The following is a 13,496-nucleotide window of genomic DNA, read 5'->3' as shown; positions in this document are numbered from 1 at the left end:
GTCACGCACATTGGAAAGATTGCTTGTACATACATAATACATACACTAGATTATTAGACCATCATATTTGCTTAACGTGGATAATTATCTTCTTTCATCCGAATTTACATAGGGTTGTCTTTGAAGTATTTTATTCTATTCTCATTGTGGTACAGACAAATTGTTGTGCCAAAGGTCAGTTTTCGACCAGTTTGTACGTATGTTACCATACTTGTTTATGATAAATATTATTAATACCAATTTATTCTCAAATCGCAATCAGTAATAATGCGTCCAATTCGTGTACAAAGCTAACATTGTGCGAATTAAACCTTACCAATTGTTGAGTTGATTGTGCAAGGTAAGTTGTACATTTGCTATACCATAGCTTTTACTTCTATTCAGATGTGTTTCTCTCCCTAATGGATGTCTATAAATGTGTATCTAAGTACATATGAATATTGAAAATAGAGATAAGCTGGTCGACAAATCCTTTGAGATTGTTGGTGTTCATGTGGCCAAAGCAAGCTATGTTACCTTAAAAGCTCCCTCACGATGAAACGTTTACCTATGTACGATTCCCACTGCATGAGTTTTGATCTATGTATTTTATGCAAATGGGTAAAATCTACATCAAAAGGGGAAACTTTTATTTGGGAAGCTAATACGATAATAAAATGCGGTTTACTTACATATAGATCTTGTTCCATACATAGTTGAAATTATATAAGCTCATATTTTAAATTTTGGTGTCGTCTACTACTTATAATCGTGTGTACATTTAAAAATATGCAAAATATTGTCCGTCAATGGTTGCCAAAAGTAATGTAAATTTGCAATTGTTCATCCATGAAGAATTCTATGAAAATTTTCAATGAGTATCGTTCAATTTAATTGTTGGGACTCAAGCACGAAATATTTACATGCAGCTTTAACAGACCAACTAAACTATACGCTGACCAAACTGCACAACATTGTACTTATGTACACGAAGGTAAACATGTTTGTAAATAGTTCTCGCAATTTATTTTAAACTCTAAAAACTTATAAACTTACAAAATTACTCTACAAAAAAATATGCAAAAGTATTTTCTGCATGTTGTGAAATCTAAATGTAATTGGGAAATTAAATAAAGTATAATAATTTATCGTGACTTGACGTTCACCTGAATATTTTACTCCACGCTATTGAATGGCAGTTAAGATAAGCTAATTATCGGATGTAACACCAAAAACTCCCCAAGCCTAATAATTTATATTTATCATTTTGTGTCGGATTTTAGAGTTCTACAGCTTAAATTAATCTTAATGAGATAAGATTGATGGAATGAGACAGGAAATTCGTGAGGAAATAATCTTTGAAAAAATGTGAGCATAATGAGAATGAATATTGGACACAAATTCCTATATTTTGTTTAATTCAATTCCTTAATTCATTCATTTAATCATTCATAAATCTTCAAAAGCATTTACATTCAGTTAAGATCAAAACATATTAAAGATAAGATGAAAGAGGTGTCTATGGAGGGAAAATATTTTGCGATAAATAAGGAACGAGAAGTTTCTGGACATTTCAACGTCCATGACTCTCACAGGACAATGTTATCTGATGCTCAAAAATGTGAAAAGTTCTCAGGAAGAAGTACGTAGGCGTTTCCCTCAAAATATTTGGCACCTTAGACAATAATATTTGAAGAAACCTCCTGAATCGCTGCAATCATTGGAAGTTGCATTATTGTGATGGTCACTTTCCAAGGCAATCTATTAGCTTCAACTTTGAATCATACTCTAAAACTGGACATAAAACGGCGAAGATATTTAATTTTAGGAGTGCGAAGTTTTTCGTGTTACAGACGATGCATAACGTGTATGTGACTAAAATACATATGCAATCATCATAACACCACGAAAAAAGCAGCACCATGGTCAACGCAGATACAAAGAAGGTAAGCTCATTCCCTGCATGTAAGTTTATTTCATATTACGGTTTCTAAAAACGTGCAAAGAAAATCCATGACTGTTTTTATCCAACATAGAGGTTCCTAAAAATTTGTATAATAGCCGAATAATTTACTATTCTTTTAGCGCTGGTGGGAAGCATTTCTATATTTCTCTTGATAATAGCAATTGACGAGTTAAAAACTATCTTCTTTATTTCTCAGGTGCTTGTAATGTTTGCAAAGTGTAGGGCAATAAATGTATTCATACTTTTGTATTTCGGCGTTCCAATCAATATTTGTGTTACGATTGTCCATGTACACTTGATCGCATGCAATTATTTAATCGAAATTGGAATGTTTGCTTAAACCAGTAACAAAGGAATCAGCAAAGCACCGAAACCGATTTTTATTGACCAATGACTATTTCTCATATATGCCATGCACAACCCCAATTTAATTAATTAGAAAAATACTTAGTTTGGCTTAGCATAACTCAGGAAGGACAATTTTTAAAGAGAAACGACCTAAATTCTCATAAACTTAAATTTCAGATACATTTACAGGCACATGGGCAAGTTAAAAAATTCAATTCAAGCGTGCCCTTTTTAGGTTTTAGTCACTTGTACGAATTGTTGTCGTATATTTATACGAACTTAAGATTTCCGGTTCCTGTGCAGCATACATATTAGACTAATTCCGTAGTTTGCAGCACCACTTACCGAGAATGAAATTGGACCTGTTGAATCATTCGGGACTAACAAACTGTTGATACATATATACGTATCTAGGTACATACATATAACTTATACAGGATGAGTAATTGCAAGTATTAGACAAAAGCAATGGTAAAGTATTATAAAAAAATATTTCTGCTCAGGTAGAAATTGGGAATTGGGACTCAAAGTGGTCTGAAAAATTAATGATAAAAGTTGCGTGAATGTCAATATTCAAACATTCGAGTCAAATTGGCTGTGCGTATGTACATATGGATATGAATGCATAATGTGTCCAAGGAAGACGGGAGTACCAGAACCTTTCGCAAATCAATTGTAAGCCGTGCATAGACAAAGATAAGATATTGCATAATTAAAGAAAGGGAGGCCGTCCTAAACAAGAGGAGGAATAGTTTGGCCAGATAGGAACGTACACGTACACGGACTTTCCACAGTTTCACCACCACCATCACCAGAACTTAGGGCTCAAAAAGACAAAATTCACATTTTATTATCGAGTTGAACTGCTGAACACTTGACATTATTAAATATTTCTCCGCGCTCATTCGCACACATCAAAAAAGAAAAGGGAAGAAATTGCTGGATCATGAAACTAGTGAAACTTTTAGATAAGTGAACAGGAGAAAGTGAGGAAAGTGAAGTGGATCGCAACCGTTGACTTGGCTTCAAATTGGAGGAGGATAATTGAGTTTGCTCCACTTTGGATGAGCTCGGATGTCCCCCCTTTCAAATCTGAAAGTATGACGCAGTTCGTAACGCAGAGGGGTCGAAGCTCTGATATTGGAAATTTGCAAAAGGGGGAATGTTTCTCGGAAATCAGGATTTTTGAGTTCCAGAATTCATGGACGACGCAAAATCATTTCATATAAATATTCAATACATAGACAAAATGTTCAGAGGGAACTAAATATTCACCCGGATATAATATCACACAGTTCGCACAGTGTATGCAAAATAAGTTTAACAAAGATCCAGTACAAGTTACTTCTCTATGTATGTACTAATATTTTTTTATCCAATTCGCCCTCCTGATCCAATCCAACCTTCCTAAAATCACTTTGAATTTATGCCAAATCAAAGTCAGGGTAGTAGATATTTTGCACTTTAGAATATTTCACACCTTCATGTGTATTTTGTCGAGATCAAAGTATTTTGCCAACCTCTGGTAATTACATTACCACGTGGGAAAGGGGTGGTCTCTCTACTCGACTCTTTACCACGTGGAGACAATAGGACATATTTGCAAGAAAAAGCTACCTAATATAACCAGAATGATATGGAAGTAAAATTGTGTGCTACCCTATTCGTATTTCCTGTATTACACATGAACGATACAATGGGAGGGGTGAAAAACTTTGTTTGCACATAATGTGTTTTTAAAACAACATTTTGTAATTTTCATCTAGACTTTTAGCGAATTTGAGCAGTGGTCACTTTGCTATCCAATATAAAGAGTCAGTCCTACCGAGCAGGGTACTTTTGTCCTCTAAGCCTTCTCCTCCTGGATAATGCTTCCCTTTTTGTCCTTGAAGACCACACGCCTTGAAGCCACATTATTCATACCTGTTTGCGTCAGGCAGGACATGCGCCGGCGGATGCAAATGCTCAGGATTGACACGTCGCACAAACTAAACAAATCATCCAAGCAATGAAAGTACTTTCTCTTTCCTATTAGTGACATTATTGTAGTTGAGTGGCAAATATTTTCCTATGAACGAGCAGGTCGTTGGCTGGCTGGTTGGCAGGTATTTTCCTGAACCATGCATGAAGTTCCAATGCCATGTGCTAAAGTGTGTGTGGGAATTTACTTTCACTTTGTCAAAGGATTAATTCAGTTTGCTACGGGTTGTCATCTGCAAAATCGGGACGACAGACTTTCACTACATCATCGTCGTGGTCGTGTTTGTGAATAACAACAACATCAGCCATCACCTGTGAGGTAACAAGCTTATGATGGGTTTGTTTGAACAATACGTTTTTTCACACGCTCATTCGGTCCACAAATATGTAGCTAAAATAAATACATCAACCTTTCTTTCCTTGTCGAGCTTATTTCTAGAATGTAATTCACCTTAAGTCATAGCCACAAATGAGTAATTTCTGTTAACTGGGCTACAATCTGGTCATTTCATGCTTATTGAATTAATCCTAAATTTGTATGTACCACTGTACGCTACTCATTTTTCACCACTTGACATACGAAATTAGTAGGATTATAATTAAAACTTCATAAAATATAATTAGGCACATAATAACTTATCTCATCAACTAAATCAGCTTATCTACGCATTACTCAGTTTTCAGTATTCCTTTCTTGAATAGTAACTACGGCCTTTGAAAAGCTTGTTTGACACGTCTGATTTCTATTGCAAATAATGTTCACAATCTGGCCAATGTCGTATTTAGGAGGCATGAGAATCAGTGATGGAATAAGAAAGAGAAAGAGCGAAAATTTCGTTCAACTGACAAGAGACAGAAAGGTGAGACTGAGACACTAATAACTCCCATCTAAATTTATCACCCAGCTCGCATTCAACGCAATAACACTGTTCGTGCTAGTTCATTAATCATTATCGAAGATGAGAGAAAAGATGAATTTGTGAACAAAGTCTTAGCAAATAAAGGGCTCCCTTTGAGTAGAATTGCCACTTGGAAAACCTCCCCAAAAAACTCTGCAACCACATCATTGAGCTTTCTTTCTCACTCTCAATCACTTCCAACTTTATTACCACCTCGTCAAGTATGAATCTATTACGCCTAGTTCAAGATGAACAAGGAGGCGAGTAAATGTTGACCGAATAAAAAGATCGCCATTGTTACTCCCGCCCGTATCGAATGTAAGTAAATGCTATTTATTCCTCGCACGGTAACCTTCATTCAATGTGAAAATATATGGAGCTACTAATCGTAAGACAAGAAATGTTGTGCACATATTTACAAAATATTACGGAGCGTCATACGATATCGCCTTTCAATGTCCTCAACGAGGATGTTTTTGTTGGATATTTACTCACAGAAAATTGAGACTGGATCCAGCTTGTCCAGAGGAGAAAGGCTGGACCTTGGCAAACGTGGAGAACCCGAGTTTGGAAGTGCGAAGTGCAGAGTCCTCATAACTTTCCCCCATTCACTCTAATTTCAAAGCAGAGTTTATAACCTCAGAGAAATAAGTATATAGAATTAACGTAGTTTAATCTGACAACTGTTCCTATCAATTCAAATACGAATTAAGGTTGAAATACTCAACTTGTCAATAGTGAGAGTATTTAGTAGTCTACTTCCAATTCATATTTGATACTTAATTCGATATTCTAAATGCATTGACTCAAACTCGATTTACGACAGTTTTTTTTGACAAACTATTAGTTGCTATTCTTTGTGAATTGAAAATTGGATAGGAGGCCCCAATTCTAATGTGAAGGACCAATAAATAAATAGGGTATTTATCTATTTTGCAGATTCTTCAACTCTGATGACGATGGCAAATTAGTACATTCAAAATGTAAATACTTAGGAGGGGAGCTTGCGAGGTTGATAATAACAGATCTCGATGCCCTTTGGATATATGATAGGGTCTCATGAGTGTACTAAAACCCTGAAGTGGTTTGACTCCATGGCCACATTTGCGCCCGCCACACCCACTCAAAAATGCCCAAAAAACGCTTTCACTCCAGTTTTCACTCACTCAAATCCACACAAGAAATCCAATTTTACTCGGATTTTGAAATTTCTTTCACCATTACGCTCCCAGATAGTTTCTTTCTTCAATTCCATATCAAACTCAATTTTGCTGATGATTATTTCGCAGGCGTAATTTGAGTTGTTGATTACTACAACAATCCTCATTCAGAATTTCAAATTTTAAAAATACTAAAAATTTCGAAAAAATTGGGTTTGATATTGGATTGAAGAAAGCAACTATCTGGGAGTGTAATGATGAAAGAAATTTCAAAATCCGAGTAAAATTGGATTTTTGACGTGGATTTGAGTGAGTGAAAACTGGAGTGGAAGCGTTTTTTGGGCATTTTTGAGTGGGTGTGGCGGGCGCAAATGTGGCCATGGAGTCAAACCACTTCAGGGTTTTAGTACACTCATGAGACCCTACCACATATGCAAAGGGCATCAAGATCTGTTATTATCAACCTCGCAAGCTCCCCTCCTTAGATGTAGACGTATACTTTCAAACATTTGGAAATTTCACAGAATCTGAGAAAGATTCTCAATACATCTCATTGACTTTTGTCAGATAGGTAACTCGATAACTGTTCACATATCGTGTACATAATCATAATGCAAAGTTGGAAAGTTACAAGTCTTTTTGCTTATAAAATATGGGCAGTGATGACTGAGATGTGGAAATGAGAAAGAGGAGGACAAAAGTAAAAAAAATCCCAACGCAAAAGTTGCACACACCTAACAAAAGTAAGCCAACAGTCAGTTAAAAAAATCACCTTTGCTTGACTCTAAATAAATTCATAAAAATGTTATTCTATGATAATTGAAAGTCTCATATTTTTTTCAACGAAGGAAAACCTAGCCCTTGCAAAGATTCAATCATGGAACGTGATGCCCCACTAACGACTCGTCCCACTGCCACAGGTATGTGTATTGTATCAAAAACTATTTCCACATGTATTATTTTTTATACTAGACTATGTCGTATACAAACAGAAAACGCGAGCAATGAGACCACCATAAATGATTCACCCCGAAATTTTGCACCACCTGCTGCCTGCTCTGAAAAACTGAATTCCCCGGTAATTGAAATATGCATAATTGCGACTGGATTATGGAAATTATTGTTAACAGTGGCTTAAAATATAGGGAACTGGCACACCCCCAATGTCACCGACCGAGCTGCAATCGTCTCCTTCTTCTCCACTTGACACTGACCATGAAATTTCATATCCAGTGGTGCTAGAAGACTGCGATGAATACCAAGATTTCCTTGTCCGAAATGTTGGCACTGATCCGTACAACAGCGACTCTGATTCAGATAGCATAGAAATTATTTATGAAAATATATCTCGAAAATCTCGTTCATCAAGTTTATCATTGCACAAAGATGGCCCAATTCGCTCCTCTCCGCAATTGGACACCACCACGAATAACGATTCAACAGGCACCTGCTCAACCACCACTGACATGCTGGACGAAGGTAGTAAAGAATCAGAAGATACTCATCAGGCAGGCGTCAATGACGACGTGTTAGCTGGAGAAGAAACGGAAATCAAGATGTCAGACCAGACTAATTTGTCATCAAATGACCCGCCCTGCACTTTTCTGAGTGATGACAATGCTATATCCCCCATCAAAAGTGGATTTGTGCCAAAAGAAGACTCCTCGGAGGACATTGGGACGGAAGCAAAGGAAATGATGCCACCTTCTGGCTCTGTACAACTGATTGATCCCACACAACAACCCGAAGTAACTCTGCACACGAATGAGATTTGGGATTTGGATGATCAAAGCACTTTCTTCGAATTACCGGAAGGTTGGGAGGTAATAGGGGTCGTTGAATCTGCATTAACGGAGGACAGCGTGGTGGGAAATGACATCTCTTCAAATTCACTCACATCAGAGGAACACGGGTCGTCGTCCATTGGGGAAAAGGTGAACACATTTTTGGACAGTCTACTTTCTCCCGAGCATCAAAATGGTACACAAATAGCTGTCCTGCGAGATATCAATTCGGAGCACGTGGATTCAGACCTAATAACTCTTGAACATATTCACCCTCAACTTGAATTATTATCCACCGTGCATAATTCTAATTCTGCCGGGGTTGGGTGGGCCGAGACTTTAAATAGTTTGGACTTGGGAACAATGAAGGGTTTACAAGGCAATGATGGAAATAAACTCTCGTCCTGGAGTGATTCAGATTTCATATCTCAGACAATAGATCATGAAGAAGTGATACCTGCGGCAGGAACGGAGTGCAGGAATTCAGACAATGGGGAAAATGAGATTCCAATTATTAAAAAGTATACCAAGCGTCTGTGTCGTAAATCCCGTAAACAGAGGGACAGAGAACATTCTGCAGTACATTTACACATTCACAACTTTGGTGGGGAATTAGTCCACCCAAGACCACGCCAGAACTCGGTGGCCAGAGCTTTGAAATTAATTCGTCAGAGCAAACACAAATATCAGAATATAAAAATTGTAAGGATGACAAGAAAACGACGTCGTAAAAAACGTTGGGCTAAAACAACAAATCAAAATGCAAGGAAAAGCCCGGACATGCCCACAATAAGAAATATTTTATCAGACGAGGATTCTGAAATCAGTGTGCAAAAGGAACAGCCGGAGGATCTGAGTTCCGCAGAGTTTTGGAGATTGGAATGGACAAGGTCAAGAGAATTATACTCGAATATCTCGGAGGTTTCTTCGCCACAGTCAAGTGCCAATACTCCTCCCCCGTCTGAAGTTGGCGAGGCAGAAGAGGCGCAGGTTCAACCTGACCAAGTTTCTCCAAATATGGATTCAACTGGTGGACCCTATTCTACGACTTTGCAAACAAGACTAGAAACTCTGCCTGAAGAGCAACAAGTGAGCACAGCTTTGTTAGATAGACATGCAATGAGTTCCAGTGATGGAAGAATGAGATATGCTGAGAACTCGAAGGATAGCACACATCACGAGGAAATTCGTCCACCTGCAACTGTGACACTACACTATCCACACGAGCCCATAATTGATGACCCATTACCATCTAATCACCCACCACCATTGCAAATTTGGCAACAAACAGCCCACCGCCCTGTTGACTCCCCACCGCGACCCCATGCATACACGCCGAATGATAATGAAATATTGCAGCAACACATTACCGAATACCGAAAAAAGTTGTCCCAGTGTAACGTATGCATGAAGAGCTATTCCTTTCCGAGTGTGGCATCATTGTGTCTCCGAACCCACGGCAAATCCAAATGCTGGATCTGCTTCATGTTGATTTCTTTTAGAAAAGGGTCATTTGCGAAGCACAACAAAGCCTTTCACCCTTTTGGCGAGAAGTGTGGGTTTTGTCCACATGTGGATGTGGTTCTTGAAATTAATCTAGGATTCCGACAACATATGGAACGTGACCATTTTTACATTCCGGACGGTCTTTGGAGTGTAGATTTGAAGGAAAAACTGAAGTCAAAAAGAGGTCGCAAAATTACGAAAAATCATCGCACCCCTTCAGCAGGCGGTGACCAGAATAACGAGAATGAGGAAAATAAGGCTTCGGAATCCTGCTCACTGAACCAGCCTCTGGAGGTACAAATTGAGACTGGTGCACAACAACAACAATCAGAACCAGGCCAAAACTTTGAAAATATTATAATTTCGCATCGACGAAATAGCAAAGAACAAATGAGTTGTATGCCACCCATCAAACCTGGTGGACAGAATAATGGAGATCTAATTAATTTGATTCAAAATCACCCGCAATCAGGTCGAGCATCAGAATGTGTGGAAAACGACAACCCAAAAGTCTCCACGACTTCTACAAACTTAAATTCTCAAACCAATTGCACTAATAAATATTGGACATCGTCGACCCCGTCACAAGCTAGATTACCCGAGCTGTTAGACGACCCGAGACAAGGATACATCTCCGTCATCGTGCCAAATACTAGACAGCAAGAAAGTACTTGCAATGCAGCCTCTACCAGTAAGGGCAATGAAGCAGCAGCGACAAGCATGAATAACTATCATGCTAACCAAAGCATGAATATCAATAATTACAACCAGAATGATAACGATACAAATGAGGATGACCAGGAGCGTGAGATAATAGATTCTCATGCCACCTCTTATTCGACCAACTGCCAAAACTCGGGGGACGCTTTGAATGATCGACGGCATCAGTATCCTGGTGCCAGTTATCACGACTATAATCGCCACGGTCCATACCAAGAGAACAACTACCCCCAGGGGCCCACGTCACAGGATAATAACTACAACCAACAACATCGCTATGGCACGCCGGTCAGGTTTATCAGTCAAAATCAGGCCCAAGTGGGTGGTCCCGATATTTTTATATCCAATGCACATTACCCATATCAAATCTGCACTCGTGATTCGTCCCCCTATTTCTGTCCACCCATCTTAAACAATGGGAACAGGTTTCGAAATAATCAAGAGGTCCAACTTGAACAAGATTGGAATCTGGGACTGGAAATTTCGAGAGGAAATGTTGTTGTCGATCCGTCAAGCAGGCTTCGCATTTCAATGCAGCGACCATTTGAAACTTATCCCTCATTTCATGCAACTGCACAAAACAGAGCTCCCCCAGTTGTTGGTCAGGCCCCACCTGGTTCGACCGCATCCAACTATAATTGTGCCAACAAGTTTGTGGGACGATGCAAACCTGTACTCGAGGCAATTCTTAACGGAGCAAAAGTGCCAATTTTACTGACCCCGCTTGAAATAAATACCGTCAGCTCCGCCATTTCGACCTGGTTTTCCACAATCACTCGAGGACAATTCTTAAAGTTGAAGCAAGTTGGACCCACTGTTTGTGCGTTCATCATGTCTTCTGCAAATCTGCCAAGATCTCAGGAGCAACCCTTGTCAAATGATTTCTGGGAGTGTCTCCACACTCTCAACAATTGGTTACAATAATTACAATGGATATGACATTTTTAGGTTACTTAATGGTAAAAAAATATGATATGGAACGCTTAACAAAAATATCACAGCGTTCATTTTTAAGCGAATTTAGAGAATAATTTATCATTTGTCATTTTACATATCTATGTAAAATGCATGCGTTATTTGTATCAACATATTCTTTCATGAAATATAGCTGTAAGTTAATGATTATAGATCGTAGCGATTATAGATTGATTATAGATTGTATCCCAGATTGTAGCGAGAAAGACCAAAAAGTGAAGATAAAGGTTCCAAGATGATTATTTTTGTGATGATTTATTCTGGTTTATTCAATAATGGCCAATGCAATTTTCGAGTCTGCCGTCCCATAGTAGAGGTACCACGAGCCATTGAATGAGACCAGGCCTTGGAGAAACACAACGTTGTTGACCTGTCCGATAACCTCGTAATCTTTCTCCGGAGTAAAAAAGTAGTTTTCCAACCGGCTGAGCACTTGAATGGGATTGGTTGCATTGAGTAGCACTTGCCCGGCAGAGTATGTCCCCCTTGGTAAATTGGAGTCACCTCCCGATAAGGGATCCAGATTTCTACTGTTGTACACAAAGACGATTCCACGTTCTGTAAGAATAGCTGGAGGTCCAGGTTCTACAATATCGCTGTCAAATTTCCCTTCACGTGGTTCAAATATGGCCGTGAGATTGAATTCGTTTTCCGTTCCGTTTGGATCAGTGACAGGAATCCAGTTGACGAGATCATCCGAAGTGGCTGCAAAGATGCTCGTCTCTCCCCAGTACATCCAAAATACTCCATTAAGCCGCACGGCTTCTTGCTTTCCCTTTTCAGAGACCTTGACAAATAGAAAGTACAAATTTATAAGGTCACTACATCTACGGCACAAATAATAGCTGCGTCATATCACCCGTGTCACAATGGAGCCAGATTTAGACCACATTTCTACAAATTGGCCACCCTCGGCCTCAGCAAAGACGGAACCGTGTTTGGTCCAGGTTATCAAGTCCGTTGAAGTTGCAACCATCAATCTTGCCAAGTCCCCATCATATCCCGTGTAAGTCATGACATATGTTGAATTGAATTCCACAATGCGTGGGTCCTCACAACCACCCTCCCACTCATGAATGGCGAAAGAATCATTTTGTGGATAAAACACGGGCAGAGGGTATCGCTGGAAATTCACCCCATCCATGCTAATGGCCAACCCAATACGGGAAGTTCCATTGTAGAGTCCCACGTCGTCCTCTGAAGACGAAAAGAAGCCATGCAACTTTTGTAAATGCAAAATACTTATGATATTCAAAACAAACGGTACGAAAATCGATAATCATGTAAATATTTTTTGAAAGTTATTTAACTTGTTCAATAACATTTTAAACAGTTTTCGCTGGGTTGAATAATTATCGTAGCCTATGGTTGGTTAAAAACGCCAATAACTAAATACCTGCACGGTACAATATGTGGACTTTTCCATCCTTAAGAATAGCTCCAGGATTGAAAATGTCCTTCTTTTCCCAATTCACGGCTTCTTGTCGAATAGGGCAGAAGAATGTGGTATAGTTTAAGGGACCCATTATTGGATTCACCGCATCTTGTTTCACAAATGGTCCAAGCTGCCAACTTTCATCTGAAAAGGAATGCAAAATTAAAACATAGAAAATAAAAAATACTGGATTTTTAACATGCAATAATAAGCACTTTTGTATACCTTGTCCTGATATGCTCGAAGCACAAAAAATTGCATAGACCAAAGCCAGGGAGAGCACATGAGGAATTTTAGACATTTTGCAGGAAAGTGTGTACACTATGATGACTGTACAACTATGGAGGCCACAGATTTTTAAACTCAATTCGTTCCTTTAATTTACAATTATTGATCGTGTGTGATAGTTGGGAGGTCCATAACTATTTAATTTTCAAGTTATCTTTTAATCGTGTCATGCCATCATTTTATCATCAGCTTATCAGCATTACAAATAATATCAGATATAAGACAATGGATACAAAATGTTATGATTTCATAATGGCATGCGGTACAAATACCCTGGAGTCACCGAATTCATAACGTTGTATGCACTCTAGTATATTTATTTAGTAGAATTCGTTAGTTTCATCAAATGGAAAATGATACAAGTTGATGTAGGTATATTATCTTGTAAAATCACATTGCATATACACGATTACACATCCATCGTGCATTTTGCCCACAATATGCTTTGTTTCCAAC

The 13,496-nt window shown here is 38.5% G+C and overlaps 2 protein-coding genes across 18 annotated transcripts; one reads left to right on the top strand and one right to left on the bottom strand.

Moving 5' to 3' along the window:
• The first annotated feature begins 450 nt into the window (after positions 1-450).
• Positions 451-11,557, top strand: LOC110852548. Of its 17 annotated transcripts, XM_035853549.1 has the most exons (8): positions 453-1,201; positions 1,811-1,925; positions 6,112-6,183; positions 6,818-6,903; positions 6,993-7,075; positions 7,181-7,252; positions 7,325-7,410; positions 7,478-11,557. In XM_035853549.1, the coding sequence occupies exons 5-8, from the start codon at positions 7,012-7,014 to the stop codon at positions 11,264-11,266; spliced, it is 4,011 nt and encodes a 1,336-aa protein (XP_035709442.1). In that variant the 5' UTR covers positions 453-1,201; positions 1,811-1,925; positions 6,112-6,183; positions 6,818-6,903; positions 6,993-7,011; the 3' UTR covers positions 11,267-11,557. The 17 variants fall into 17 exon arrangements, with proteins under 17 accessions (XP_035709457.1, XP_035709455.1, XP_035709452.1 ...); XM_035853564.1 differs by having other exon boundaries at positions 451-1,925; positions 6,112-6,155; positions 6,900-6,903; XM_035853562.1 differs by having other exon boundaries at positions 452-1,925; positions 6,112-6,142; positions 6,857-6,903.
• LOC110852514 lies at positions 11,546-13,473 on the bottom strand. The gene is made up of 4 exons (XM_022100604.2): positions 12,978-13,473; positions 12,714-12,896; positions 12,177-12,514; positions 11,546-12,104 (listed from the first exon to the last, which is right to left on the bottom strand). The coding sequence occupies exons 1-4, from the start codon at positions 13,051-13,053 to the stop codon at positions 11,583-11,585; spliced, it is 1,119 nt and encodes a 372-aa protein (XP_021956296.1). The 5' UTR covers positions 13,054-13,473; the 3' UTR covers positions 11,546-11,582.
• Between the last annotated feature and the right edge of the window lie 23 nt (positions 13,474-13,496).

This window comes from Folsomia candida, unplaced genomic scaffold (assembly GCF_002217175.1).
Source record: "Folsomia candida strain VU population unplaced genomic scaffold, ASM221717v1 Fcan01_Sc007, whole genome shotgun sequence".
Lineage (NCBI taxonomy): Eukaryota > Metazoa > Arthropoda > Collembola > Entomobryomorpha > Isotomidae > Folsomia > Folsomia candida.
The sequence above is the reverse complement of the archived record's forward strand: the minus strand, read 5'-3'. Positions and strand labels throughout refer to the sequence as shown.

Excerpts from the sequence above, each read along its gene's own strand:
- LOC110852548 (XM_035853564.1), top strand. The coding sequence starts at position 7,012 with ATGAGAAAGAGGAGGACAAAAGTAAAAAAAATCCCAACGCAAAAGTTG. Across the intron at positions 7,253-7,324 it reads GACTCGTCCCACTGCCACAG|AAAACGCGAGCAATGAGACC; the intron begins GTATGTGTATTG and ends GTATACAAACAG. Across the intron at positions 7,411-7,477 it reads CTGAAAAACTGAATTCCCCG|GGAACTGGCACACCCCCAAT; the intron begins GTAATTGAAATA and ends CTTAAAATATAG.
- LOC110852514 (XM_022100604.2), bottom strand. The coding sequence starts at position 13,053 with ATGTCTAAAATTCCTCATGTGCTCTCCCTGGCTTTGGTCTATGCAATT. Across the intron at positions 12,897-12,977 it reads TTCGAGCATATCAGGACAAG|ATGAAAGTTGGCAGCTTGGA; the intron begins GTATACAAAAGT and ends ATTCCTTTTCAG. Across the intron at positions 12,105-12,176 it reads CTGGCTCCATTGTGACACGG|GTCTCTGAAAAGGGAAAGCA; the intron begins GTGATATGACGC and ends CTATTTGTCAAG.